General features: G+C 46.9%; 1 protein-coding gene across 3 annotated transcripts in view; it reads right to left on the bottom strand.

The window, feature by feature from the left end:
* Positions 1 to 27,718, bottom strand: part of LUZP1 (leucine zipper protein 1) — a 73,333-nt gene that overhangs the window by 12,379 nt on the left and 33,236 nt on the right. For all 3 annotated transcript variants that reach the window (XM_048502138.1, XM_048502137.1, XM_048502136.1), the window contains one exon: positions 39 to 3,299. In XM_048502138.1, the coding sequence (XP_048358095.1) occupies positions 39 to 3,191 (3,153 nt within the window). In that variant the 5' untranslated portion in view covers positions 3,192 to 3,299. The remainder of the gene's footprint in view (positions 1 to 38; positions 3,300 to 27,718) is intronic.

Genomic DNA, 27,718 nt, shown 5'->3' with positions numbered 1-27,718 from the left:
TTTGCTTTGAAACGAAAGAATAATGAACCAGTACTTACTGGTAATACCGTGCAATTCCAAGTAGATGCCGTCGTGGTATCGTTGACGCAGCTCCCCTGGCTGAGCATCTCAGATGCTGTTAAGCTACTTTTGGTCCTTCTGGAGTCTAATTCCGGAGCGTTCCAAGAGTTCACAGTGGCACTGGCCCTTCTAGAACTCTGCTCAATGGCATATATGCGTGCACTAGTCCCTTCGGGCTTGGGAAAGTCCGTAGATGACCTATACGTGCTCCTAGCCGTTACGTTTTCGACGGCTTTGGGCGCAGAGTCTTCGGAAGACGGCAAACCTCGCCTCGACCTCCACCCGCCTCTCACTGTGACGTGTCTGGTCTCTGATGAGTTGGTGTCAGAAGAGACGTGGCCTTTCCAGTTGATTGTCTCCCCGGGGAATTCGCTGTTCTTTTCCGCAGGTTCGGACGGCTTGATGACGATGCTGCTTTTCGAGACGACCGTTTCCACCCTGCTCCGCAGAGACGCGTCTCCGTTTTTGTCAGTCTCCGGTAACTTCAAAGTTATATTGCTCCTGTTAATGGATATCTCGTAAGGGGAGCTGGTTACATTTGTTCCCAATGAGAGATCGTTCGGCGTGGCTCTGATATGCTGAGTTTCCTTAGCGGTTTCATGGGTGCTGGTCCTTGGAGAAACTGGCTCAGATGGGTAAATGGTGATACTGCTGGTCATTTTATGGGGCACAGTTTTAACAGCCGGCGGCTGTTTCTCAGGGTTCTCTTCTGGTCCTGGTCCTGTCCCACCCATTATTTCCTTCACATCCTTCTCCACAATCACAGGTTTGATGACAGCTTTGGACCTCAAAGCCTCCCTTGGACTGAACGGCCTCCTGGAGTTTAACCCCACGGTGGAACCTGCAGAAGACGCTTTGGGTGAAGTTCTGCCAAGTTCTTCATCACAGGCATTTCTGTCGTTTTCAAAGGGCGACGTTCGAACCGCTCCCCTGGGGCTTGAGAATTCTCTGGAAATGGGTTCCCTTTTCACAGCTAAATCGGAAGCTGCAGCAACGGTTGCATTTTTCCCAGTCTCTTCATCCAAGTTAAATTTTTCATGACCACGGGACCTGCTAGCTTTGGCTCTTGCAGAAGCGGGTTTTGGGCCGACGTTGTTAGAATCTCCCACTAAAGCAGCGGTCCGGTTGGTTTCTTCCTTAGGAGGAGGCGGCACAGACCGCAAGAGATCGTCTTGACTTCTGGAGACCAGCCAAGACTTCGATAAAGGCAAGGGCTTTGAGTTTTCATGCGGAAGGTCCATCAACTCTCTTTCTGGGGAGCGAACTCCCTGAACAGAGTTTTCTTCCAAACGCTGCCTCCGAGATGAGACCAAGGTTGGCACCTCTTTCTTAGGACTGGTGGGTTCAGCAGCTAGCGTTTCTGAAGACAGGGGGCGCCGGTAGGTCGAAATGGCTCCGTTGGACGGCCCGTGATTCGTTTTCAAGATTCGTGTTTCTGCTGACTCTGTGAGATTGGTCTTAATTCCCTTTTCTGGAGGAGCTGCAGCGGTTTCTGCTTTCCTTTGCTTTTCTTCAAGAGCACCGGACCTGCACTGATGAGTGTCGTTAAATGCCTGGGATGTTCTTTCGACCTTACTTCTCAACACTCCCTCATTCTTGGGCTTCGAAGAGGCCTTCCAAGATTTGTGCTCCTGTGCTGCAGGCGGGTAACGGCTAAGCACAGAAGGCTGCTCTCTCGATTTCTTCACTTCTGCTGGCAGGCCACCGTTGTCTTTCGGCGAGGAGACGTGCATGCCCACAGATGACTTGTCTTGCTTCGCATCAGTTCCTAAGGTGTCCAGTAATGCTGGCGTACTAGCAGCCTTGGCTGTTCTCTTGCTGTTCAGATTTGGACTTGGTACCCGCTTGGTACTTTGGGCACCGCTGTCGCTATTGAGCGAGAATTCCCGATTTCGAATTCTCTCCCGCCTGTGCTGAGGGGAAAGCTCCCGAGACTTATGCTTCGAAACGGCTGACTCGACTGCGACTGCCCGGTGTTTCGGTCTCTCGTGTTTCACTCGGTTCGATAAGTTAATTTCTTCGGCTTCTGCTTGACCGTTCTCTAGTTCTTTTTGCTTTTTCATCTGCATTTTTACTTCTTCCAGCTGGCCAATGAGCAGCTGGTTCTTATTCTGCTCGCTCAGGTAGCTGTCTTGCAAATCGTTGTTTTTCGCTCTTAAGGTTTTAAGTTCTTCTTCCAGTGCCTCAAAATGTTTGATTTGAGTTTTCAGCTTCTCGATCTCCTGATTGAGGTCCTTCACTTTGTTGTCTTCTTGGTTTTTATTCTTCTGGTTTTCCGATTTGTTTCGCGTTTCGTTTTCCACAAGTTTGAGATAATCCAAACTCCCTTTTCTTCTCGTTTCCTTTGAAGACAATGTAGAAGTTGTCAAGTCCGCTTCGATCCTCAAATCGTTCCTCTCGAGAATACTATTAGATGACCTTTCCAGCAAGTTCGATGTGTTTCGGGTCTGATCGGCCCTGTTCAGTTTATTATTTTGCTCCAGTTTCTGTGTTAGCTCTTGTATTATTTTTTCGTTGTGTTTCTCCCTTTCGCTGAAGTGTTTCTTTTCGCTGACAAAGATGAGAGCTAACGATTTCAACTTTTCAAGTTCGCTAACTAAACTCTGCTCGGTTTTATCTAGCCGGTCTTCCGATTGTTCCAGCTCTTTCACTTTGGCCCGAAAAACTTCCAGTTCTGTTGAAATCTTCTTGGTCAGGTTTTTCTCCTCGTTGAGACTGAGGCAGAGCTGGGTGCAGTCGTTCTTGCTCCGGCCAAAGGCCTCCTCCAGCTTCTCCAGTTCTGCCATCCGCTTCTGAAGTCGCTCGATTTCAGATTTCAGCTCCTGAGTGAGGCTTTCCTCTTCCTCGAGTTTCTCTTTCATCAGCCGGCAAAGTTCTTCTGCTTTTCTGATTTCCTCGTCCTTGCCTTCAATTTTCAGCACTCTTTTCCGCAGAGCCTCCACGTCAGCCAGCATGCTTGAGTTGCTGCCTTCTGCCTGGATAACTTTATCTTGCAAGTCGAGAAGTTCATCCTCGGCTTTCTGGAGATTCTTAGTGGCTTCCTCCAGTTCGTCAAGGCGGCGGCTGAGACTCTGCAGCTTGAAGCGCAAATGGCGATTCGAGGTCTCCTTATAAGCCGAATAGTCCGCCATAGTGGTGCTCGGGTTTCGATTTTTTCCCCCCAAATGGGAGTGAGAAAATAATTTAAACTTTTATCGTCCTCCTTGTTTCATGAAGCTTCTTGGCGAAACAGCCGGCACCTGAAAAGCAAAGGCAGAAAGTGAGCATGACAGAAAGGGGAGGTTTACTTCCTATTACCTTTTCTGCTTGTGAGCTGAAATTCAAATTGCTCTCAGGGGTCTGACGGGAATTGCTGGCAGGGGCTGATGGGAATTGTAGTCCATGAACATCTGGAAAGCCACAGGTTGCAGACCCCTGCTCTAACTCAATGGTTCTCAACCTTCCTAATGCCGCAACTCTTTAATACAGTTCCTCATGTTGTGGTGACCCCCAACCCTAATATTTATCCATTTTATAGATGGAGAGCACTGATGTAGAGAGTCTTAGGTGACCCCTGTGAAAAGGTCGCGACCCACAGGTGGAGAACTGCTGGAGCATAATTGCTCTGAACTGAAGCATAAATCAATCCTCTTGGAAACATTCGAAACTGCCTCTTATCAAGAAATCTCATAATAGGTGGGGAAGTATGACTTTTCCTTCAGCAGAATTTACCACCCTAACAAATCAGGAATAACCTCTCAGCACAGGTCAGAGGGGGAGGGATGAAAAACTTCCAGATATATTCCAGATATATTCCGAGAAGTATCTAGAGAAAAAATGTAGTGTATCAATTGGGATGGTGTGCTAGGAATGGAAAGTCCAGGAATGGAAAGAAATTTCAACCGTTGCTCAGTCATGAAACTTGCTAGATAACTTTGGCTAAGTCACACTTTCTTATCCACACATGGATATTTCAAGGATGAAATGCAGGAAGGAAGCATCGTATACAATGCCCTGAGCTTTTTAGATGATAAAAACATAATGCAATAGGCAGACAGAAGAGAGCATCAAGTATTGGATTTGTGTGCCAGCCTGATATTTTTAACTTGGGCTAAACCACAATATGGAAAGAACAGGAAAGGTCAATAAATAAAATGGAATAAATAAAAACACTTCAGGGAGCTGACAGTAAACTTTTTCACCCTTTCCCAAAATAATAGAACTCAAGGGCGTCTGACGAAGCTGATGGGCAGTAGATTCAGAAACAAAAATAAATACTATCTTATACAACAAATCATAAAAATGTGGGATTCATTGCCAGAGAATGTAATGATGGTCCCAAGAATTGGCAGCTCTAAAGGTGGATTAGACAGATTCACAGAGCTGATCTATCAGATCCTACTATCCAAGGTGACCAAAGAAAACCTTGACATTCAAAGGTAGTACACACCTCTGAATCCCAGTGCCAGAATGCAATATCAGGAGCAGGTCATATCCTCTATGCCCTGTTGTTGGCCCTCCAGAGTAACTTGCTGGACACTGTGTGAGACAGGATGCTGGACTCGATGAACCACCGGAGTGATCCAACAGAGCTCTCCTTATGTTCTTAAATAAGTCTCTTCTTGCAACATAAGTTCCACATATTCTCAAGGACAGACTGAGAGAAGATGAAAGCCAACCTCCCAGGCAAAAGGCCCCCAAACCTCATTCAAAGCATGCCATACAGAATACCCAATGAAACCAACACAGACACGCCAGTTCATAGGAGGGCGCCCTCAGTGGAGTTTAAGTGGGAACAGAAGGATACAGACAAGGGCACAGATGGTATACTGCTGAGCCTGGCTATGAAGCCCCACTGGAAGTGACTCATTTCCCCAAGAGTGATGGTCATTCAGCCACATGATGGCCACCTGCGGCTTCCGAGAAGTCCGGCCAAGCTTCTTTCCTCAACATGCCTCTAAGAGAAGAGCCGTCATCATCCAAATGTTCAGCCCAAGGGGTGGGGAGGGCGGCATGTGAGAGGCAACAATTTTGAAAGTAAACAAAGCATTCTCAGCTTTGATCACAAGGAGCCCCCTTCTGCGTGAATGGGAGGGGGGTCAACCACCATATGGAACTGACACTGTGGATCTTTTTTGATGATGCCGAAGGATTTCGGAAGGCCCCAAATACAGTGCTGTGTCCTCATTCATGTGGCAGCACCCATTTTCCATCTTGTCCCAATGCCGTTTGTTAGCAAAAGCCCAAGTTCTTTGCCCCGATACCCTCTGAGTTGTGAGATGGATGGCCAGCGGGAGTCTGATCTCATCTCATCTGGAAAACTCAGCAATGCTGGCCCTGGTTAGTATTTGATGGGAGGCCACCCAAAAAAATCAGGGGAGATTAGGCAATGGCAAACTACCTCAATTCCTTGCTTGCCTTGAAAACCTTACACCCGTGGTGGCAAACCTATGGCACTCCAGATGTTCATGGACTACAGTTCCCATCAGCCCCTGACAGCCGTGCTGTCAGGGGCTGATGGGAATTGTAGTCCATGAACATCTGGAGTGCCATAGGTTCACCACCACTGCCCTACACCATCGGTGTCAAACATGTAACCGAAGGGCCACATCCTAGTTACATGTTTGACACCAACGGCATAGGGTTTTCAAGGCAAGCAAGAAATTGAGGTAGTTTGCCATTCTGTCCTGTGCTCCTGATCTGGCCTGGTGTGCCCACTGCAAGGCTATCCAGGCTAGGCAGCCAACCCCCAAGTTCCCGATTTGGCCTGATCAGCACACTGTGGGTTTGCTAAGTCTAGTCACACACACACACACACACACACACACGCACGCACGCACACACACACACACACACACACACACCAGCTGAGCTAGCCACCCTCCCCCTAATGCTGATGTGGGCTGGCAAGGCCGCTGCAAGCTCACCAGCTAAGGTAGCCAACCCCCACCCCACCCCAGAGCTAACCTGCTGCGGGATTACCAGCTGCAGCAGGCCCTCCACATGCCAACCCCCTCCCTCTGTGTCATTCTAGGCTGGCAAGCCCACTGCAGGCTCAGTCGTCCAGGTAGGCATTACCACCCCTCAGGGGTGTAATGCCCATTGGGCAAGGTGAGCAGCTGCCCAAGGCATCACCTTGTGGAGGGCACCAAGAATGCAGGGTTTGTTTTTGGGTATTTTTAGTGGTTTTCTGTTTTTGGCCTGCAGGGGGCGCAGTTTTTAGCGCATCATCAGAAGACTGTCCTTATGCTACCCTCCTAGTTTCGTGCAGTTTGGTTCACGGAGTCCAAAGTTATGGACTCCCAAAGGTGCTGCCCCCATCCCCCATTGTTTCCAATGGAGCTAATAGGAGATGGGGGCTACACCTTTGAGGGTCTATAACTTTGGCCCCCCTGAACCAAACTGCACCAAACCTGGGGAGTATCATTAGGGCAGTCTCCTGATGAGACCCTGAAAGTTTTGAGACTGTGCCTTCAGAAATGCCCCCCCACCCCCGCAGCCTGCAACCCCCATTGACAGCAATGCAGAAAACTGAATGCAGAACAAAGATTCTTGGGCAAATTTCTGGGATGTTCCTGCAGGGGGCGCATTTTTGGACATATCAGCACCAAAACTCCAGGGTATCATCTGGATTATATGCCATTAAAGGTATTGTATTTGTATTTGTATTTGGTATCATCTGGAGACTGTCCCGATGGCACCCCCCAAGTGTGGTGCAGTTTGATTCAGGGGGGCCAAAGTTATGGACCCTCAAAGGGGGTGCCCCCATCCCCCATTCTTTCCAATGGGAGCTAAGGAGATGGGGGCAACCTGTAGGAGACTCAAAGGGGCTGACAATCTCCTTGCCCTTCCCCCCTCACAACAAACACCCTGTGAGGTGGGTGGGGCTGAGAGAGCTCTGAAAAGCTGTGACTAGCCCAAGGCCACCCAGCTGGCATGTGTTGCAACGCACAGGCTAATCTGAATTCCCCAGATAAGCCTCCACAGCTCAGGCGGCAGAGAGAGGAATCAAACCCGGTTCCTCCAGATTAGAGTACACCTGGTCTTAACCACTATGCCACTGCTGCTCCTTTGCTTGCTGAGGCAGTCATCCACCCCCCCCACCCCCCCCACCCCGTGCTAACCCCCTCCCCCAGTGCCACTTTGGGCTAATGAGTCCATGGCGGACTTGCAAACCAAGGGAGTCACCCTCCCCCAGCCCGGCTTAATCAAGTCACATTTATGTCATATCCGGCCCTCGTAACCAATGAGTTCCATACTCCTGTCGCACTGGGTCAGCATAAGTTGGTTATGACTTGAATTGGCATTTTCCACCACCTATTCCCTATTTAAAATGAGAATTGCAAGCAGGCAGCCAAAGTGAGTCTCTGTTTACCAAAGGATTGCCAGAAGAAACTCTGCGGCAGCCAGTAAGCAATATCAGTAACTGTTGGAGATTCTCTTTAACTTCGAATACTATTGTGTCTTTGTGTCTTCAACATACTCAGTCTGTACCTTATATATTTAAAAGAAATTTAAAAATATTTTATGAATCTTTTACAGCTGTCAGCCTGGTTTAGTGGTTAGAGTGTCAGACTACGACGTAGTTGACCTAGGTTTGAATCCCCGCTCTGGTTTGACAGCTTGCCAGATGACCTTCAGTCGATCACCCTTCTCATGACCTCATGACATAGGCAATGGTTAGAATGTCAAACCAAGATCTGGGAGATCCAGGTTCGAATTCCAATTCTGCCATGGAAACTCAATGGGCGACCTTGGACCAGTGACTCTGTCAATCTCACCTACCTCACAGGGTTGCTGTGAGGATAAAACAAAGGAATAACCACAGAACAACATATCCTGAGTTTCTTGGATGGAGGGATCAAAACATTCTAAATAAGGTAGATAGACAGACAGAAGGACAATGTAGAACACCAGACCTTCACCTCGGGAGGACATAACATAATAATAAAAAAAACCAAAGGCTTTCCCATTCTGAGTCGCTTCTATCTGTTTAGTTTTTCAGCTACACAAATAATGGCCTTCCACTCAAGTTACAATTGTCCACCGTGTCCTCCTTACAATCTCACTCACTTCCTCCTTTAAACATCTTTTTATTTCTTGGCTATAGTTGTAAGTTGACTCTCAAGGTGAATGCTTTTATTGCAACTCACGACTCAGGTCCCAAAATAAAATCCACCCAAACAACAGCAACTTCAGGACAATGTATAAAAACCATCCAAATGAGGAGAGCAACCAGACTGCGGCAGAAGTTCCTTGCTTAATGTTGAGTGCTCAGAGACAAAGTAGAAAAGGCATGTTTTCATTCTCTGTTAGAGAAAGGCATGTTTTCATTCTCTGTTAAAGGATGAGGAGGCTGTGCTTGCCAACCCTCCAGTGGCAAGGAGTACTGAAGAATGAAAAGCTTTCACGGAGAACGCTCTTGTTGAGAACAACAAATGGACAATACTCAAAAAAGGGATTCACCAGCAGATCTGAAAAGCCAAGGGATGCACTCAAGATATTTGGACCCTTAAAGATCAAGTCTTGTAACTTGAATGCGACCCTGAAACAGCCATTGAAGATATTCCAAAACAGGCATTCTATATTCTTTTCTCATGCACACATCCCAAGTCAAACTTCAAAGACTGAAACTTCCTTTAAGAATAAACACACAAACACATGAAGCAGAGGCATGGGGTGGGGGGAATGGCGCCCGGGGCAACACCTGCTCCAAGTGCTCCCCCCCCCACTAACCTTATACGGCTGGAGCCTGCCACATGTCGCCCCACGGTGGGGCGGGGCCAAGGGGGGTGGGGGCGACCCTCTGTCCCCCCACCTGACCAGCTGGCATGTGCCCAGGGACATGTGACCTCACATGCCCCCGTGAGCGCTCCGCCTCTGACATGCAGCTGCCTTATACTGAGTCAGACCATTGGTCCATCAAGGTCAGTATTGCCTACTCAGACTGGCAGCAGCTCTCCAGGATCTCAGGTGGAGGTCTTTCATATCACCTACCGCCTGATCCTTTTAACCTGGGAGCTTCTGCATGTCAACCAGATCCCCCTGCCATTCAGCCACGACCTCTCCCGCACAGAGCTCCAGTTGTGAGATGCTGAGTTCTGTTGTTGCAGAACGGAGGGCCCACATTGCTGACAAGCGTGAGAGATTTTTTTAAAGAAGTGGTAAACTCTAGAAGCAAAGAGACTTGAGGATCCCTTGCAAGCAGCAGCCACCTCTAGAATTAGACGTTATGTAAAATTTGCTGTTGCAACAATTACTATTCCCAATTCAGTCCGGTTCTCTCCCTTGCTGTTCGCCAGACTCTTTTATGTGGAAAATGCAGAACAAATCCAGTCACGCTGAGCAGTTCCTGCAAATGCAGGGTTAACACACCAGGCAACAAGAGATTCCAGCAAGCAAAGGTTTCCTGCGGATTTGCTGACCTTCTAAGGAGAGAGGGGAAAAAACTCACAAGTTTCAAGCTACGGCTGGGTTGAACTCAGGCCCGTCCAGGTGGACCAGAACAATGAGAGTGGTGGGAAAGAAGAGACGGCGCATTCTGTCCCCTGTGAACTAGCTGAGAGATAACAATCGAAGGTAAACAGAGGTGTCTCACTGTGTCTTCTCATGCCAACAAATCCTTCCCTTTCCTTAAATTCATTTCTTAGGAAGGTAGTTGCTCATACAATGATGACTAGACCCTTGGCTGCGCAACCAGTTGTCCTGTGATAACCTCTTCGCTGATTTCAAGCTTCGGCAGAGCAAGAAGAGTCCAAAAGACTATTTCAGTCCAGGCCCCTGTCTCAAGCCCTGTACTTCATACCTCTAAGTGTGTTGTAGTGGTTAAGAGGAGGTGAACTCTGATCTGGAGAACCAGGTTTGATTCCCTGCTCTGCCACTTGAGCTGTGGAGGATTATCTGGTGAACTGAATTAGTTTGTGCACTCCAACACATGCCAGCTGGGTGACCTTGGGCTAGTCACAGTTCTTTGGAGCTCTCTCAGCCCCACCTACCTCACAAGGTGTTTGTTGTGAGGGGGGAAGGGAAAGGAGTTTGTAAGCCCCTTTGAGTCTCTTCACAGGAGAGAAACGGGGGATATAAATCCAATTCTTCTTCTTTCAAGTTAACTCAGGGAAGACAGACAGCATTGTGCCACACAAAGCAACCGGAAAGCGATGCAGGCACAGAAAATAGCTTAGGACACCTGCGATCACAGCCAAATCAAATAAAAGACACTCATGGAAAAGACCACCCACCCAAATCTTTGGCGCCTCATCTCACACAACAACTGCAGACACACCAGGACCCTTCCCTAAATCTGATTCAGAGGCAAACACTTTCTCAATCCCAAATGTTCTCAGCAGTCTAAATGTGAATATGAGAACAGACACCTTGAGCAAAATGTCTCTGGGACTGGAATTCACACCACGCAATGTATTTTCTTTAGCTGTGCTGGATGCCCCGAAGGAAAGGAGAAAGGGAAGACATTCGGTAAGCCATGACGGATCAATACAATTATATTTTACATGACAAGGAATTAATCGTTCAGAGAAGACCAATCCACATGGCACATTTTTTGTTGGTTTCACAGCTGTACAATAGCTCCCAATTAGGTAATATGGGGTCCCTGTTGTTCTTTAAAGGGACTTCTAGTACACTAGTTTTCAGCACCTTCCTGAAACAGACAACTCCCCCAGTTGTTATACCTTGTTCCACATAAAGACGGAAGTAAAACTGTAACTTCATCCACCATTTCCTCCCGTCCTCCTCCCCTCCATGACCCTCACTCACTGCAGCCTAGTCCAGACTACAGGAGTGGTGGGCGTGGAGCACGTGGGGAGGGGGGGGGGGAAGCAGGAGGAAATGGTGGATGGAGTTGCAGTTTTACTCAGGTCTTTATGTGGAACAGGGTGTAGGACGAAGCCAAGACTCTGTTTCAAAGAGCAAAATCCTAAAAAAAATTCCTGAGAGTAAACCACATTTAATAACACGGGACTCATTTCTGAGCAGACTTATTTAGGATTGTTCCCAAAGTTTTTTACAGTTGTAGTGTGGATACAGCTCATGGAATAGCAAAAATGCTCTTGATTCAACTCTCTTCTGCCTCAGAATAGGAGTAAGGAATCAGTGCGAAGACTAGCACCGAACATCAAATGAAAAGCTATCAGACATTGAATTACTACCAGACAAGGTTTACTAAATATACACATTCAAATATGCAGAGATGAATGTGGAACCTCGGTTTTCGTTGGTAATCTGTCCAAAAAGAATTGATGAAAACCAAAACCGATGAAAGCCGAGGCAAACTTTTCCATAGGAATCAATGTAAATCCAATTAATCCATTCTAGGCACTCCAAAAAACATACCAAAAACACATTTTTGGGTGAATAAACATAGTGTTTAATGTTGAAAACAGTAACAAACAATAACACTAGGACCAGCTTCACAGTCAGTGGACCAACGTCGCACCAGAAAACTGTCCAAAGAGGTCTGTTTCTGACGCCTCTTTAAGATTTGTCTGAAATGGGGCAAGACATTGTCATTAAACAAGTTGAAGACAAGGCCCGCAACAGCTTTGTCCGGGTGATTTTTCTCCACAAACCCCTGCACCTTACTGCAAATCGATGAAAACCAAGGCAAATCGATGAAAACACAGACATATTTTTCACTGAAAACATCAATGAAAATCGAAACCGATGAAAACCGAATGAAAACCGAGGTTCAACTGTACTTGGAACATTTGTCCCTCTATGTGCAGTTTGCATGTACTGCAACTGCTACATGCACTGTTTTTTTCAATCTTTGTTTGTGTGTGTTTGCATATGAACAATGAAAATGATTTCAAAGGTTAAATAAACACAGCAGAAGCACTCATATACTGAATGGCTTGCATACTGAATGGCTGGTGTGAAAGAACAAGCTGAAAATTCAAGAGAGAATTCAGTTTTGAGAGAAGTTGAGCAGAAATCTAATGAGCCTGTTGCACTAACACAGCTATGCTATAAGAGAAGTCCCTAATTCAGTTCTTTGTTAACTATATGAGCAGAGAGAAAACCAAATTATATAAAATGTTGTCTGGGTGACTGCATTAAGCACCCAGTTCCAACCCACAACAGCTGGAAAGGCTGTAAGTATCCAGAACAGAGGGAATCACAAAGGTGGACAGGACATTCTGGAGACAGAGGAAGACGCCTCACTCAAAATCACTTGATTTCTAGGTTTTTCAAAATGGGAACGGGGGGCAAACAGGGAATTTGAGTATCCAGTTTTTATACCGTACTGCCCTTGTAGCAATGAAGACTTTGCGGCATTGACTATCTGAGCTCATGTGATGGTACAGAATGTTCACAAACATTCCAACCACAAAAACAATAGAGGTGTCGTAACCTTTGCAACCTAGTTTCCTCAAGGAAGAAATAGCTGGGAATAAACCTCACAAACAGCGTTAAAGGGGTCTCCAGAAATTGTAGATTCTCTACAAATAAGGTCAAACATATTTTTTGTTTGCACATGCTCAATTGCATGATATACACCTAAGGAGAGAATGTTATGCTTCTAAAACAGGAAGTAGAACAAACAGCATCTGTTGACCGAGTCCCTGTGAGGGATATAAAGAGTTAACACAGCCAGCACAAACAAACTCTGGAGGAAGAAGCCCGTCTTCTTCAGATGCCGTAAACCCCAGACTTTGATTTGTTTAGGTTACATCATCATCTCTGCAGAATTGTAATCCATTGGTAGCACTGCTCATTTGCTGAAGGCTAAAAGCCAATTCTCACATTTCATTTCTATAACCACAAGGCACATATTATAGTAGAGGCACAAGACAGAACACTTGTGAAGTCCTATCCCTTTCCCTAAGTGACACATACTCATTCAGCTAACTCGGCCACCAACCGTGGACAGCATGGGATAATGGTAGAATGTCAGGGTAGAGTCTGGGAGACCCAGGTTTAAATTCTCCCCCTACCATGAAAGTCCACTGGCTGAGGTTAGGCAAGTAAATCCCACCCAACACATGCAAATCAAGCTTGCTAATTGCACCCTTTACACTTGTTGACAGGCAAATGGTTCTTGCACCCACCCTGGACATTCCACAGGTATATATACTCCACTTGCTTTACTACCATCAGATCCTCTGAAGATGCCAGCCACAGATGCAGGCGAAACGTCAAGAGAAAATGCTACTAGAACACGGCCATACAGCCCGCAAACCACACAACCACCATACAGCCCGCAAATCACTCCAGTGATTCCGGCCGTGAAAGTCTTCAACAATACGTTAGGCAAATTGCTCTCTCTCAGACTGACTTATCTCACTGGGTTGTTGCAAGGAATCAATGAAGAACAAGGTCATAAGCAGCTTTGGAACGCCACTGGGGAGAAAAGCAGGGTATAAATATCTAAATAGACAAATCATAAAGACAAACTGAGTACAGGAAGGTTGGAATTGACACAAACTTATTTTTATAATATTTGTATTAATTTTCTCAATATTTTAAATGATGAGGACGACGGACGGACGGACGGACGGACGATAGAACATTTATTTTAGGGCACTTGAATGCCACCTTGAGAACTGCAATTGGGGACATGGATAATAAATGTTTCAGTGGCGCAGAGCTGTAAGCTGCAGTACTACAGTCAAAGCTCTGCTAACCACCTGAGTTCACTCCTGACAGAGCCAGTTTCAGGTAGCCAGGTCAAGGTTGACTCAGCCTTCCATCCTTCCAAGGTTGGTAAAATGAGTACAAAGCTTCCTGGGGGGTAAAGTGTAGATGACTGGGGAAGGCAGTAGCAAACCACCCCTTAAATATAGTTTGACTAATTGGGATAAGATATCACCCATGGATCAGTAATGACCCGGTGCTTGGAAAGGGGACTACTCTGCCTGTAAAATAAATGCATGCTTTAAACACATTTCAATGGAAACTTTGCTTTCCCCCCCCCAAAAAAGCCCCCCTCAGTTTCCTTCTTTCTTTATTTTCTTGGGTGTGTCTTTGACTTTGAGCAAGAGCCTGCTAGAAGTCTAACTACAAGCTTGTTACACACATGGTGAAGGGGCTGAGAAGCAACCCCGTTCCAGGCCTCCTTTCCCCTCTCTGCCTCTTTGTTCAACCTCCTGGCTTGTTACACCCGAAGACCAGTTGACTCTGGAGCTCAGGACAGGCACCAGACACAAAGGACAGGCAAGTTATGATCTGCATGTCAGGAAACCCTGCTTGTGAGTTAATCAGAAATGACAGATTCCCCACCCGTTTCAGCCAGACGTTGACTCACAGCTACATGCAGCTTGCTTAGGTGAATACCCACTCATCTGATTTGCATTTGGTGAGGTGAATTATGAGACATACCAAGGCGGAGAAAACAGCTAGATCCTTGACACTCGTTCTTACACAGAATTTCCGGAGCTTGGTCACTTGCTCCCAATGCTAGATCTCTAGTTACTGTTCTGGGACTTCCTTGTGGTAATAGGACTCCAGTTTGGAAAATGAGATTAGGGCTTTTGCATTTCAGCTTCAGAACATGCAAGTTCACACTGCCAAGACTGCACGACAACGGCAGCAACGCAGAGCCAGGCTGCGCTGACACAACTGTTGCTGGTGCCACATGACAGAGGTGGAACAATGTGTCGTGAAGGCACGTTATCAGGCTGTTCCGGAACCAACCAAAACACATGCAGAGCTTGGTATCTGGAATAAGCATTATCTGGAGAAACTGAACTTTTTGTCTGTTGTGTGAAGGGGAAGGGAAGGCGATTGCAAGCCACTTTGAGACTCCTTAAAGGTAGAGAAAAGCAGGATATAAAAACTGACTGTTTTTCTTTGGGAGGTGGGGTGAGTTTAAAAAAATGAAGGTGACCGCTAGCCAGGTTTGCAAGTAGTAAAGGCAAGGCCCCAATTCTGTAGCCCCTTCCCCTGCAGAGAGCCAGCGTGGTCAAGAGCAGTGGACTTGGAGAGCTGGGTTTGATTCCTCACTCCCTCACATGAGCAGTGGACTCTTATCTGGTGACCTGGATTTGTTTCCCTGCTCCTCCACATGAAGCCTGCTGGCTGACCTTCGGCTAGCCACAATTCTTTTGGAACTCTCTCAGCCCCACCTGTCTCACAAGGTGTCTGTTGTGGGGAGAGGAAGGGAAAAGAATTTGTAAGCCCCTCTCTTTACAGCACAAAAAGGTGAGGTATAAATCCAAATTCTTTGTTTTTTGTGCCAGTTCTCAGCCCCATGAACTGGCACAAGAATGTATTGTCGAACGCTTTCACGGCCAGAATGGGACAAGAATGTTTCTAGCCCTTTTAAGGATGCAGCCATTAAAATTCAAGTTACTGGTATTCAGGTTCTTCTTTTCCCTGCCCTCAAGCTGAATGTGCTTTACCATGTTAGACTGAATATGCAGGACAAATGCAAAGTTGCAACGGTGCTACCCTTCCAGGTCTGCTGCCCTCACTAAGCCTCTGAACAGACCAGCTAATTGAAAAACAGCTGATTGAAAATTTGTTTCATTGCGCCCAGGTGAATACGAAATGTCCTGTAATTTGGGGGGTTGGTTGTTATTGTTTTTAACTGCTTATGTGTTGTTTGCACAATAGTTGATGCCCATTTTGCATCCCGGTCCTGGTCTGGGCCCCTGTGCCAAAACAGCCCCATCCTAGTAAGGCACAGAACTGAGTGATAAACCACCTACAGTCCTGCTACTGTTTCTGGACTGTATCGCTTAAGGCTGCAGAAGGAGAGAGAAGCTGTGTGTTTTTATGCTGCTGCTTCGGCAGGGGGAGGAAGTTTGGGGTTTTTGTTGTTGTTATTGTCAAGTCACAGCTGACTTATGGCAACACCACAGGATTTTCTGGGCAATAAACATTCAGAGATGGTTTGCCATTGCCTGCTTCTGCATTAGGCAATGGTTTCCTTGGAGGTTGCCCATCCAAATACTAACCAGGGCTAACCCTGCTTAGCTTCTGAGACTTTGACAAGATCGGGCTAACCTGGGGCTACCCAAGTCAGGCCGGATAATCCTTACATATGAGAAATTAGTGTTTCAAGGAGACCAGCTCAAACTAATCACCTTCCTGATTTTCTTCCTCTGTGAAGGAACATTTTCCCCACGGGACAGCAGGCAGGTTCCCACCTCTCCTGTGAAATGGAACAGTCCGAGAAAAATATTTACAGCTTGATTGTGCTAGAGCAGATAGCTTAGCTGGAGAAGCCTCCAGTTCAACTCCTGCCTACTCACCTATAAGCTCAACTAGGTGGCCTGGGGCAAGTCTCTCCCTCTCTCGGTCTAGCCTGCCTCACAGGATTGTTGTGAGAGTCAAAACAATGAGACAACTCACGTAAACTTCCCTGAACTCTGGGGAGAATTAAAAACATGACTCAAGAACCAAGGGGTGGAGATCAAGAGGCGTGTGTCTAATAACCCTGTGGAACGTAGTAGTTTAAAACACTTGTGCCCTACTTTATCCGGGTTTCCGAGCCTTGACGGATCAGAATGGAAGCAAGTGGGCAGGACTGAAGCCTGGGTCTGATTTATGGCTCAATTCACTCAACCAAGCAGGTCACTGCTCTAGGTTCATAAACAGTACTCATCAGGGAAGTATCACAAATCAAGCCACTGTCATATAAGCTATGGGAGAGGCGGAAGTACATAATCAAGTGTATCCAATGAAAATGCTGCAAAAAGGTACTCAGAACAATATTTCCTGATATCTACTGGAAGGTTTGTATGTTTAGCTAAAGCAGGAGTGTCCAACTCTGGCGCTTCAGATGTTCGTGGACTACAATTCCCATCAGCCCCTGCTGGCATGGCCAATTGGTATTGCCAGCAGGGGCTGACGGGTATTGTAGTCCACGAACATCTGAAGCACCAGAGTGGGACACCCCTGAGCTAAAGCTAAAGTATGAAAACATGGTCTATACATTCTGACACACTTTAGCCACTGTGGTGTAGTGGTTAAGAGCTGGTGTACTGTAATCTGGAGAGCCAGGTTTGATTCCCCACTCCTCCACATGAGCGGCGGACCTTTACCTGGTGACCTGGATTTGTTTGCATTCCTGCTGGGTGACCTTGGGGTAGTCACAGTTCTCTGAGGACTCTCTCAGCCCCACCTACCTCACCAGGTGTCTGTTGTGGGGAGAGAAAGGGAAAGGAGACGGTAAACTGCCTTGAGACTCCTTACAGGAGAAAAAGTGGGGGTATAAATCCAAATTCTTCTCTTCTTCTTTATATGCAGATGCACTTTAAAACATGGGGCCATGTGATTTCTTTTCTCAAATGGGAGGTGAGCCCAATTTTCCTCTGCCTTGGCACTTCAGGTATACATGCTTCAAGTTGACAACTGAAATAGTTTTGTCTTTTGTTCAATACACTTCCACAAATTCTGAAAACCGACACTTCATCTAAAAATACTTTTTATTTTTTAGTCAAAAGCTTCTTTGGAGGAAAGGGGGAATATGAAGTCGTGATGTCACATATGCTAGCCAATTAGTACTATGCACTGCTGGCGATAGCTTCTGCAGCAGCCTGATAGAATCAGTTGTGAGCTCCACCTGTGAGCTCCATCTAAAGAGAAGACTAAATGTCCATACTCACAAAAAGGTGGTCCCACTGTACAAACTATGCATGTCTGTAGTGAAGCAATCTGTATCAATTGTGGGGCTTAAGTGGTTCCTTGGACAAGGATTCTGAAAGAACATTTGATCACTCATTTGTAGCCACCTCCCAGGGGCACATCACTTACATCCCAATTATGGATTAGCCACCGAAATTGATATTGATTTTAATAAACTCTGTGCAAAGATGTCCTATCTGTGGATTCATACAAGAAAGCTGCTTTTTTTTAAAGATCAAGAACAATTCTGCTGTACATTTCCGTCTTCCAATTATCCTTCCGGCAAGTACAAGCAAGTCCTCGTGTGCGGAAAGGGAACTTGGACCAAACTAGAGAGCTGTCACTCTTGCATTCAGCTGCACACACCCTCCAACTGCATGATTTGAAACATACCACGAGGTTGGCCGAGGGGTGGGGGTGGGGGGGGGGAAGAGTTTCTGACCTTGTTGCAGGACTAGCAGTAAACACAGTCTTCCCGTGACACTTGGGAAGATATTCGGAGGATGACTAACCGTAACCAACCACCAGAGCTGCTGCAAATTCAAACAGGCTGTCTGCAACCAGGTGGTACCCCCTGCTGAGTTATTGAGAGAAAAGAACTTCTAGAGCAGGGGTGGCCAACCTATGGCGCTCCAGATGTTCATGGACTACAACTCCCATCAGCCCCTGCCAGCATGGCCAATTGGTACCCCATGTTCCAATTGGCCATGCTGGTAGGGGCTGATGGGAATTGTAGTCCATGAACATCTGGAGCGCCATAGGTTGGCCTCCCCTGTTCTAGAGCAACTGTTCAGTTTCTGGCTTGAGGCGTGATGCATCTGCAAAGCAAATGCCCACACCGAAGCAAGCTAATCCTTTAGCAAAAGGAGAAGCAAGATTCCTCTGCTGGCTTACCGTGCCAAAAGGTTCACCTACGCATTGCCCGGGAGATTCTTAATTGGATAACATCTTTTTTAAAAAAAGTCAAAATGCAGCTGGCAAGCAGGGGAAAGGAATGTGGATGGTAGCAAGCGGGGAGTGTATTAATTCTAGCCACTAATCAATTCCCCACCACCCAGCTGCTATATGCTCTGGTGGGGAAAGATGTGCCTTGTGGTTTGCTGTGAAGTCTCAGCTGACTTTGGTGGGGGTTTTCAGGCAGGAGACAATCAGAGGTGACTTGCTGTTGCCCGCCTCCACATCATGGCCCTGGTATTGTTTGGCGGCCTCCCATTCAAATCCTGACCAAGCCCAACCCTACTTCGCTTCCAAGATCTGATGAGATTGGACTAGCCTCGGATGTCCACGTCAGGGCAAAAAAAGTACCGATAGACAGAGGCATACCGGGGCCAAATGGCACCCGGAGGCAAAACACCAGGCGCCCCCGCATGTGCAGAGCCACGCTTACTCACAAGTTGGGCTCCAGCCCCTCTTCGCTGCCTGCAAGCCCAGCAGCGGCTCCCAGGTCTTCCCTCGGCAGTTGGGGAAGGCAGGACTGGAAGCTCCGTGGATGGCTCTGTTTGGTCACGTGGGGGGCCATCCGGTATCCCCCACATGACCAAAAGGCGTGCACCCGGGGACATGGGGTACCCCATGTTCCTAGGGCCATACACCACTGTCAATAAGGGTTTTTTATTTCCCCTACTGTGGTAAAAGCAACTCAACAGAGGATTTCTGTCATGTAAGTAATTCACAGAGGAAGACAGTGAAAGCCCTAAACAGGTTCTAGTAAAGCTGTCACCCAGTTCTCAACACTTAATCGGGCAGCTTCCCCCACAAGGTTGGGGGGGAATACTTAATTACTTCTAAAGGTAAACCTTGCTTCAAAAACATACAAGCTGCTTAAAATCAAAACCTTGCTATGCCATTATTGCATTAGGGAAAGTTCACATGTGCATTCCTGGACGGCAACTTCAAGCCATAATTGGCCCGCATCCAACAGCCACTGCAGACAAAGGGCCCTGCGCCTTGCCGCAAAAAGTAATCGTTTTTTTTCAGTGGAGGCTGTTGGAATTTCTGGCTGCAATCATCCAGTGATAAGTCGTTGACAGATGTACACAGAGGTATGAATCAGCTCTTAATTACCACCAATTCAAGCAATTGTTATATGCCAGCCGTATGGGTGGGTGGAATCTCTTCCGGGATTTATGCCCAACCGGTACCTTCCTGTCTCAACTCCGGCCAAGCCGGGCAGGGAAGCAGATCGGGACGCTGAACGCAATCTGCAGGGGAGAGGGGCACACCCATTCATAATTTCTACAGGCTGCTTGCATTTTCAGGAGCTGGGCCAAAAGCATACACCTTATGGCCGGAGCTCATTCATGCTTTTTGGTTGCCGTCTCTCCTGTGATGCCCTAATGGCCAGCAATGCATTCTGCATGAGTGATGAATCACAGAAGGCTCATTCACCGCTACAACTGAATTATCCAATATGCCCTCCATCAATATAGCACAATTCATGTCATCGTCTGCTCAGGACACATACAACTATAATTACCAGCAGGCAGTGTGTTTTCCAAGGACACATCTTTCCTTCCAGGGGCCCTAGGAAGGGCAGCTTGTCAGGAAGGTTAGCTAAAGATCGCTAACTGAGCTTTTGTGGATTTTCTGGGATGTGATCAGTGGTGGGATTCAGCCGGTTCGCACCACTTCTGTAGAACCAGTTGTTAAAATGGTGCTTGTAAGAAACCAGTTGTTAAATTATTTGAATCCCACCACTGGATGTGGCCGTGGTCTGGTAGCCTTTGTCTGCATCTATGACTGGCATATTCATATTCAGGGGAAGATGGCTTACCATGATATGCCTCTGAAGACGCCAGCCACAAATGCAGGCGAAAATGGAGTAAAAACAACCAGACCACAGCCACACGGTCTAGAAGACCCACAACACTCTGTTGATTCTGGCTGCGAAAGCCTTTAACAACTCTCAGCAACTTTACCGAAATATAATTCTGAAGATTTGGGGGGGGGGGGGAGTTACAACAGTCAACAGGGAATAAAAAGCTCACCTGAGGTTATACTAGTCCTGTTCACATGTTACACTGAACATCGAGCATGTGTGTGCATGCGCCAATTTGTACGGAAGAGCCCCTGTGCAACTGAGACTGGGGCAAGTATCTAAATAAATGTGCGGTTTCTATCATAGTGTGCATGTATTGAATGTAACAGGAGAATTATTGAAGGCACATGCTTTTAGGCATATAGTATCTGATCTGGATAGTTCAGGCTGGTCCAATCTCATCCAATCTTGCACACTAAGTGGGGCTGGCCCTAATTGGTACTTGGATGGGAAGCCATCTAAGGTGGTTACAGAGAGGCAGGCAATAACCAAACCATCTCTGAATGTCTCTCCCTTGAAACTTCAGGGTCGGCATAAGTCAGTTGCAACTTGGCTGCATTTTATATATGTCTGGTACATGGGTCGTACATGTGTTAACTGCAACAGATTACTCTGTTTGCAATAAGCCTTCTGTTGAACACATGAAGCTGTCTGATACGAAGTGGGACAAATTATCTCTGTTGTTAGTACTGATTGGCAGTACCAGGATCTCACGCAAAGGTCTTCCAATCTTCAGCTGCAGCTTAACCTGAGACCTTCCACACCCAAAGCAGATGCCAGCGTGGTGCAGTGGTTAAGAGCAAGTGCACTCTAATCTGGAGAACCAGATTTGATTCCCCGTTCTGCCACTTGAGCTGTGGAGGTTTATCTGGTGAACTAGATTAGCTCGTGCACTCCAACACAGGCCAGCTGGGTGAATTTGGGCTAGTCACAGTTCTCTCCAAACTCTTTCAGCCTCACCTACCTCACAGGGTGTTTGTTAAGGGGGGGAAAGGGAAAGGAGATTATAAGCCCCTTTGAGAAAGGGAGGGGTATGAATCCAGCTCTTCCTCTTCTTCTTCCAGCACTGGGCTCCTGCCCCTCTCCTTTCCCTCACTGACTGCCTGACAACTGGACTAACCAACTATCGGGAAGGTTAAGTATGGCAGGATTTAAGGGCAGAAATAAACAAGCCTCAAGAACAGGACTAGCTGCATGCAGAGACATATAATTATTTCAGCACACAACCGTAAAAGAAAACACGTGAACTCTCAGACTACCTATTATAAATTCCACACACTCACAGTAAGGGAACTCATTTGCAAGCGCCACACCAGAAAATAATCCCATTATGACACACACAAGTCATTTATTTAGAGATTTAATGGATTTGTATCCTGCTTTTGGGAATGCCCATAACAGCTCCCCCCATTCATAAAAATGCTACATGTTCCATTAAAAGAAATTCAAAAAACAGATCAACTTATACTGAAACCATAAAATAAATGGAGTGAAAAGAAGAGGCCGGGAGGGATGAGAGGAGAATAGATAGTAAACAGGATATTTTGATAGTGAACTGAATGATACTCTGTCTCAGGTAAAGATATCAGTACAGTCAGTTGACGTGCAGCGGTTGAGAAACTATATGCTTCCGCATGAGAATATAGTTCCGAACAAATATGAGAATTATCATTCATTTCTTATGTGCTGCCTTTGTCAAAACCATTATTTTGTGCATTACTGAACACAGTATTTCGATACAGGAGCATTTATAGTTCATTGTATTTTCACTTTCAATCTGATAGGGGGAGCAGGTTTGAACAGTCTCCACACAGGGCCCAGAGCAGGGCCCAGATCTCGCCATTCGCCCACCACGAAGAGAACTCAAGAGCATTCAGTGAAGTGAACAGGCAGTAAATTCAGTATGGACAAAATTATATACTTCTTTGCACGACGGGTATTTAAAATGTGGAATTTGCTGCCAGATAATGCAGTGATAGCTACAAGCATAGGCGGCTAAAAGGGGATTAAGACAGATGAATGGAGGCGAGGTCTATCAATGGCTACTACCCAAGGTGACTAAAGGGAACCTTGACATTCAAAGGCAGTAAACCTCTGGATCCCAGTGCCACCATGCAACATCAGGAGCAGGTCTCGGCCTCTGTGCCTTGTTGTTGGCCCTCCAAAATAACTTGCTGGACACTGGGTGAGACAGGATGCTGGACTCGATGGACCACCGGTCTGATCCAGCAGAGCTCTTCTATGTTCTTAAATAAGTCTCTTCTTACAACGTAAGTTCTGTATTCTTAAAGACAGACTGGTGACTAAAGGGAATATTCACATTCAAAGGCAGTAGCCTCTGAGTAGCAGTGCCAAGAGGCAATATCAGGAGAAGGCCTTGGTCTTCATGTCAATGGCAACTGGTTGCCAGGAAGGAACAGGATGCTGGGCTAGAGGGACCACTGGTCTGATCCAACAGACCTCTCCTTAAGCCAGCATGGTGTAGTGGTTAAGAGCATGTGGATTCTAATTTGGAGAACCGGGTTTGATTCCCCACTCCTGAGTGGCAGAGGCTTATCTGGTGAACCAGTTGTGTTTCTGCTGGGTGACCTTGGGCTAGTCACAGTTCTTCAGAACTCTCTCAGCCCCATATACCTCACAAGGTGTCTGTTGTGGGGAGAGGAAGGGAAAAGAGCTTGAAAGCCACCTTGAGTCTCCTTACAGGAGAGAAAGGTAGGATATAAATCCAAACTCTTCTTCTTCTTCTCAACCCCCATCTCACTTTAATGTAGGATCTCTCTGTTATAATGGGAAAACCCCAGAGGTCCATTTGTAGTGCCTAGTCATGATGGAAGTGGAACTTTTCTAGCAATCTCACAAGGCGCAGTCTGTTGACTTCAAAGAATACAACTCTGTTTAGGGTGACATAGTCAATGTGGCAATCACAGCATGCAAGATCAGATTTAAGATATAGTCGGAGAGCCCTCATATCTTTGGCTTACTGAGCTGATAGCACATATACATAAATATTCTCAATGGCTGCCCCTTAACTGTGAGGCTTCCCACTACTTTTTAAAAAAAGTTTGCTGCATACGTTGACCAGTCACGATGGGGTCTTCCATCCAGTCCTACCCCCTTTTTCCTGCCTTGCCAATTTAGAACTGGAAAAGATACAAGCATGAATTTCAGTTCGCTCGTCCTCTGAAGAATAAGCTGATCGCTTTTGCATTCCTTTGGCCCCCACACTGAGAATCCCCTTTGCCTGAGGCAAGGATTCAAGACCCCCATCTTGAGAGTGTATTTAACAGATGTTTTTTGCAAAATAAAGCACAATTATGGTTCCAGCAGGAATGAGGCCTGTCCAGATAATTCTCTGTTGGGCTCGCGCTTTGTTCTCCAACGGTGCATTTTGCTAAGGTATCACATGTAACAACAAGTTCACCAAAAAAGTAATCAGGTACTCCCCCCCCCCTTTCCAGACTGCTTTGCACACTGGCACCCGAAGGGGTGGGACCACAAAGGCAGAAGCCAGCAGCCGAGACTGCTGCAGTGGAATCAGGTGACCAAATTCAGCCTCTGCAGTCACCTCTGCTTAGAAACTCTCTCTCGCCTCCTCAGATAACACAAGCAGCATGTGTTCTTGTTCTCTGGCTTCGGGAAGGCAGAGTGTATGAAAAGCGATGCACACCACCCATAGTTAAAAGGGAATAAAAACCAGGGCAGATCCTGTTGTAACTTGCAACTGGAAGCAGCAAGCACTGCAGCAAAATCGGCACTCCGGAACGCAAAGTCACACTGCTAGCTGCAGCAGAAATCAGCAAGGATAAGAAAATGCTAACCTGATAAGATGTGCTTTGCGACAAGCTACACACATTCTACCATCCCCTGACTCTGTGCATGTCTGCAATGCATTTAAAAATGCATTAGAGCAGTGATGGAGAACCTTTCTGAGACTGAGTGCCCAAATTGCAACCCAAAACCCACTTATTTATTGCAAAGGGCCAACACGGCAATTTAACCTGAATACTGAGGTTTTAGTTTAGAAAAAACACTGAAATTTACAAATATGCACAAAAAAAAAAACAGTTGGCTCTGAGGCGCACGTTACTTGGGAGTAAGCTTGGTGAAGCAACCGTGCAACGCTTCGAATGGGTAATCACGATCCTAGGAGGGTTTACTCAGAAGCAAGCCCCATTGCCAGCAACCAAGCTTACTCCCAGGTAAAGGATCATACCCAGGCCAGCTTAGGTGTGTGTGTGGGGAGGTGATTTTCTGCCCCACCCACCACATGATGAACTCTGTGCACGCGTGCCCACAGAAAGGGCTCTGAGTGCCACCTCTGGCACCCGTGCCATAGGTTCGCCACCGCTGCATTAGAGCATCCATGAGTAAAATAAGAATCACTCCCCACAGAAAGCAGAGAAGAATTTTCACCTATGTCATCCATACCTCGCTTTTCTCCCTAACAGCGACCCAAACAGGCTTACAGCATTCTCCATTTTAAGATGTGATTTTATTATCTGTGTTTTAATTTGCTGGTTTCCTTATGAGGGCAGAAAGATAGCGTACAAATTTTGCTAAAGGGGTAAATTGCAACAGCCCCGCATGGTAGCTTAGGCTGAGTTTGCATGATAGGCCCAAGCTCACCCAGCAAGCGTCCACAGAAGAGTGCACGTTTGAACCTGGGTCTCCCAGATTTAGTCAGACACTGTGCCCACTACTACACCATGCTGGATCTGATGTCAGGGGTACCCAACTCTGGCGCTTCAGATGTTCATGAGCCCCCACAGCCATACTGATGTCCTATGATACGACCTGCTACATCTGCATAGCTCCGCAGCTGCAAGCCGCAAAATTTAAGGAAAGGAAAAGGGGCCTCCCTGCAATGGCCGGGCAATGGTGGCGGCTTCTCCCCCACTGTGGAGGACGGGTGGAAGGGAGGGAAATAAAGTGGCCCTTGCCTGCCTGTTTCCTTGGTAGTGGCTCCAACCCAGAGGTGGGATCCAGCAGGTTCTCACAGGTTCCCGAGAGTAGGTTACTAATTATTTGTGTGCCAAGAGGGGGTTACTAATTGGTGATTTTGCCACGTGATTTTTGCCTTAGTTACGCCCCTCCTCTCAGCAGTAGCGCGCAGAACTTGAAGCAGTCTAGCAGGAGGTGCACTGGCATGCATGGCAGCCTGCGCCTGCGTGCATTCATTTCCCACCCAAGGACCGGCGCAGCGGCTGTGTCCTCGCCACAGCCCCGCCCAGGAATGCCCCACCCAGGAATGCCTGGCCACACCCCCGTTGTGCCCCGCCCAGCCTCATTGGCGCTACACCACAGTTTGAATCCCACCACCATGGGAACATGTTACTAAAATTTTGGGATCCCACCACTGCTCCAACCCCTGATTTTTCAAAAGGGTCGCTTGTCTAGCAATTTTTAAAAAAACTGGGATGGAGGAAATAAAATGGGGCAGGCTCATTTTGGGGGGCGGGACCTGTGCAAAGCCCCCCCCCCCCCACGGGTTATATAGCATCCCACAACTGTTTCCTTGCCTGTGCAGAATGGGCCTAACCTACCACATAGGGTTATGGTGAGGATAAAATGGAAGAGAGGAGAATTATGTAAGCCATCTTAGGCCCCCACTGGGAGAAAGGTGGGGTATAAATGAGTAAATTTTGGGGAAGCACATTGTGTATGTTCATTATGCATTGTGCAAAGGAAGTCCTTCATTTTGTCGGCTGCAAATTCTGCAGAGACAAGCGTTCATTTCATGAGGCTGCTGCCCACTGATAAACAGGCACACATGAATTCTCTGTACAACTGGCTGAAGCATTTGCTCAGCTGCAGTTTCCTAATCTGCAAAAACAAAAGAGAGAGGAAGGAAACGGCGGCCTACCTCACAAGGTTGCTGTGAGACTAGCTTAGGTAAACTCCTGGGTTTACATAGTCTAAACAAATCATAGAATTCCTGATATTTCCTTTAAGCAACACCAAGAACATCATGTTCCCTGCAGAGGTCTGACAAACAAAGCAACTAAACCCCCCCCCCCCCCCACACACACACGCAGTTGACTGCGGAGGAGTGGAGCTTTCAACAAATATGTCCAAATTTGGGAGTTTCTTGCCTGGGTGTGCGTAGCTTGAAACTTGCACTGAACAATGCAGAAAACACACAAGCTTTATGACCTATGGGTTTCCCTACACCAATTTCATGTCATTCAAGCTAGCAAACAATCTAACAGCAGGGAAGTCACAGGACAAAAGAAAACGGCTTATCTCATACGAAGCTGTCTTCGAGTCAGACCATTTCTCCTTCCAGCTCAGTCTGTACTTATTAGAAGAGGTTGTCAGAGCCCCAGGTTGTCTTTCCCCAACACTGGCTACTCGAAGGCCAAACCACATGTCACGATTTCCACACCAGATGTGGGATCCCCATGGGAGTTCTATTTAAAAGTAAAACAGGGGCCCAACTCTGGTTGGGACTATGGCATGGGGGGGGGGGAGGGAATGCTGCGTATCCCCCCACTAGCACCACCAGTGCCAACTTCAAAATCTGATATGGACTATTGGATACTTACTGGGAAGGGTCCTTCTCCTGGGGGGATAGGAGGCCATCTTGGTGGGTGATTTCACCCCCCATACTCTGGGAAGCAGGAAATAGAATTTTTTGAACAACTTCCTTTTGGCGTCCATTTTAGGGCCCTATCTGGGAACAGATGCAGATGGACTGAATACTTGAACATGCAGTGCCCAATGGGACAAACAATACCCCCTGCTGCTGTTTTGGGTTGGAAAAACAGTGGGGAGGTCAGGTAAGTGCCCCTCCTCCCGATGCTACAGTCCTGACCAGAATTGGCCCCCATAGAGAATCTGCTGTTGCATGTCTCTGTTCTTCATTCAAGCACAAAAGGAAAAAGTTCTTGTGGCGGAATACCAAGACCAGTTGCCTTCTGCAGATTTATTGCATTAATTTGGTGGTTGTAAAAATTGTGGCAAGGTGGAATACTAGTGTGTGAAGACAAATTAAGACTCATTTGCTATCAGCATGTTCAACATCGCAGCCCTCCACCATTGCTGCAAAGTGGAAAAATCCCACATAAAAGATCAGAATATTGAGGAAGGAAAGCGAAGGATTCGTTTCAGGCACAAAAACTGGCACTGAATACCTCACATTCTGCCATCTCCACCAGACACACCTCACAAAACATGCCCCTGAATTCTGGTAGACTAATGACCACAACACACAAACACATGAAGCTGCCACATACCGAGTCAGACCATTGGCTGTTCAAGATCAGTATTTCC

The sequence above is a fragment of the Sphaerodactylus townsendi genome, linkage group LG06, assembly GCF_021028975.2.
Source record: "Sphaerodactylus townsendi isolate TG3544 linkage group LG06, MPM_Stown_v2.3, whole genome shotgun sequence".
Classification (NCBI taxonomy): Eukaryota; Metazoa; Chordata; class Lepidosauria; order Squamata; family Sphaerodactylidae; genus Sphaerodactylus; species Sphaerodactylus townsendi.
Note: the sequence above shows the minus strand (reverse complement) of the source record. Positions and strands in the feature narration are given on the sequence as shown.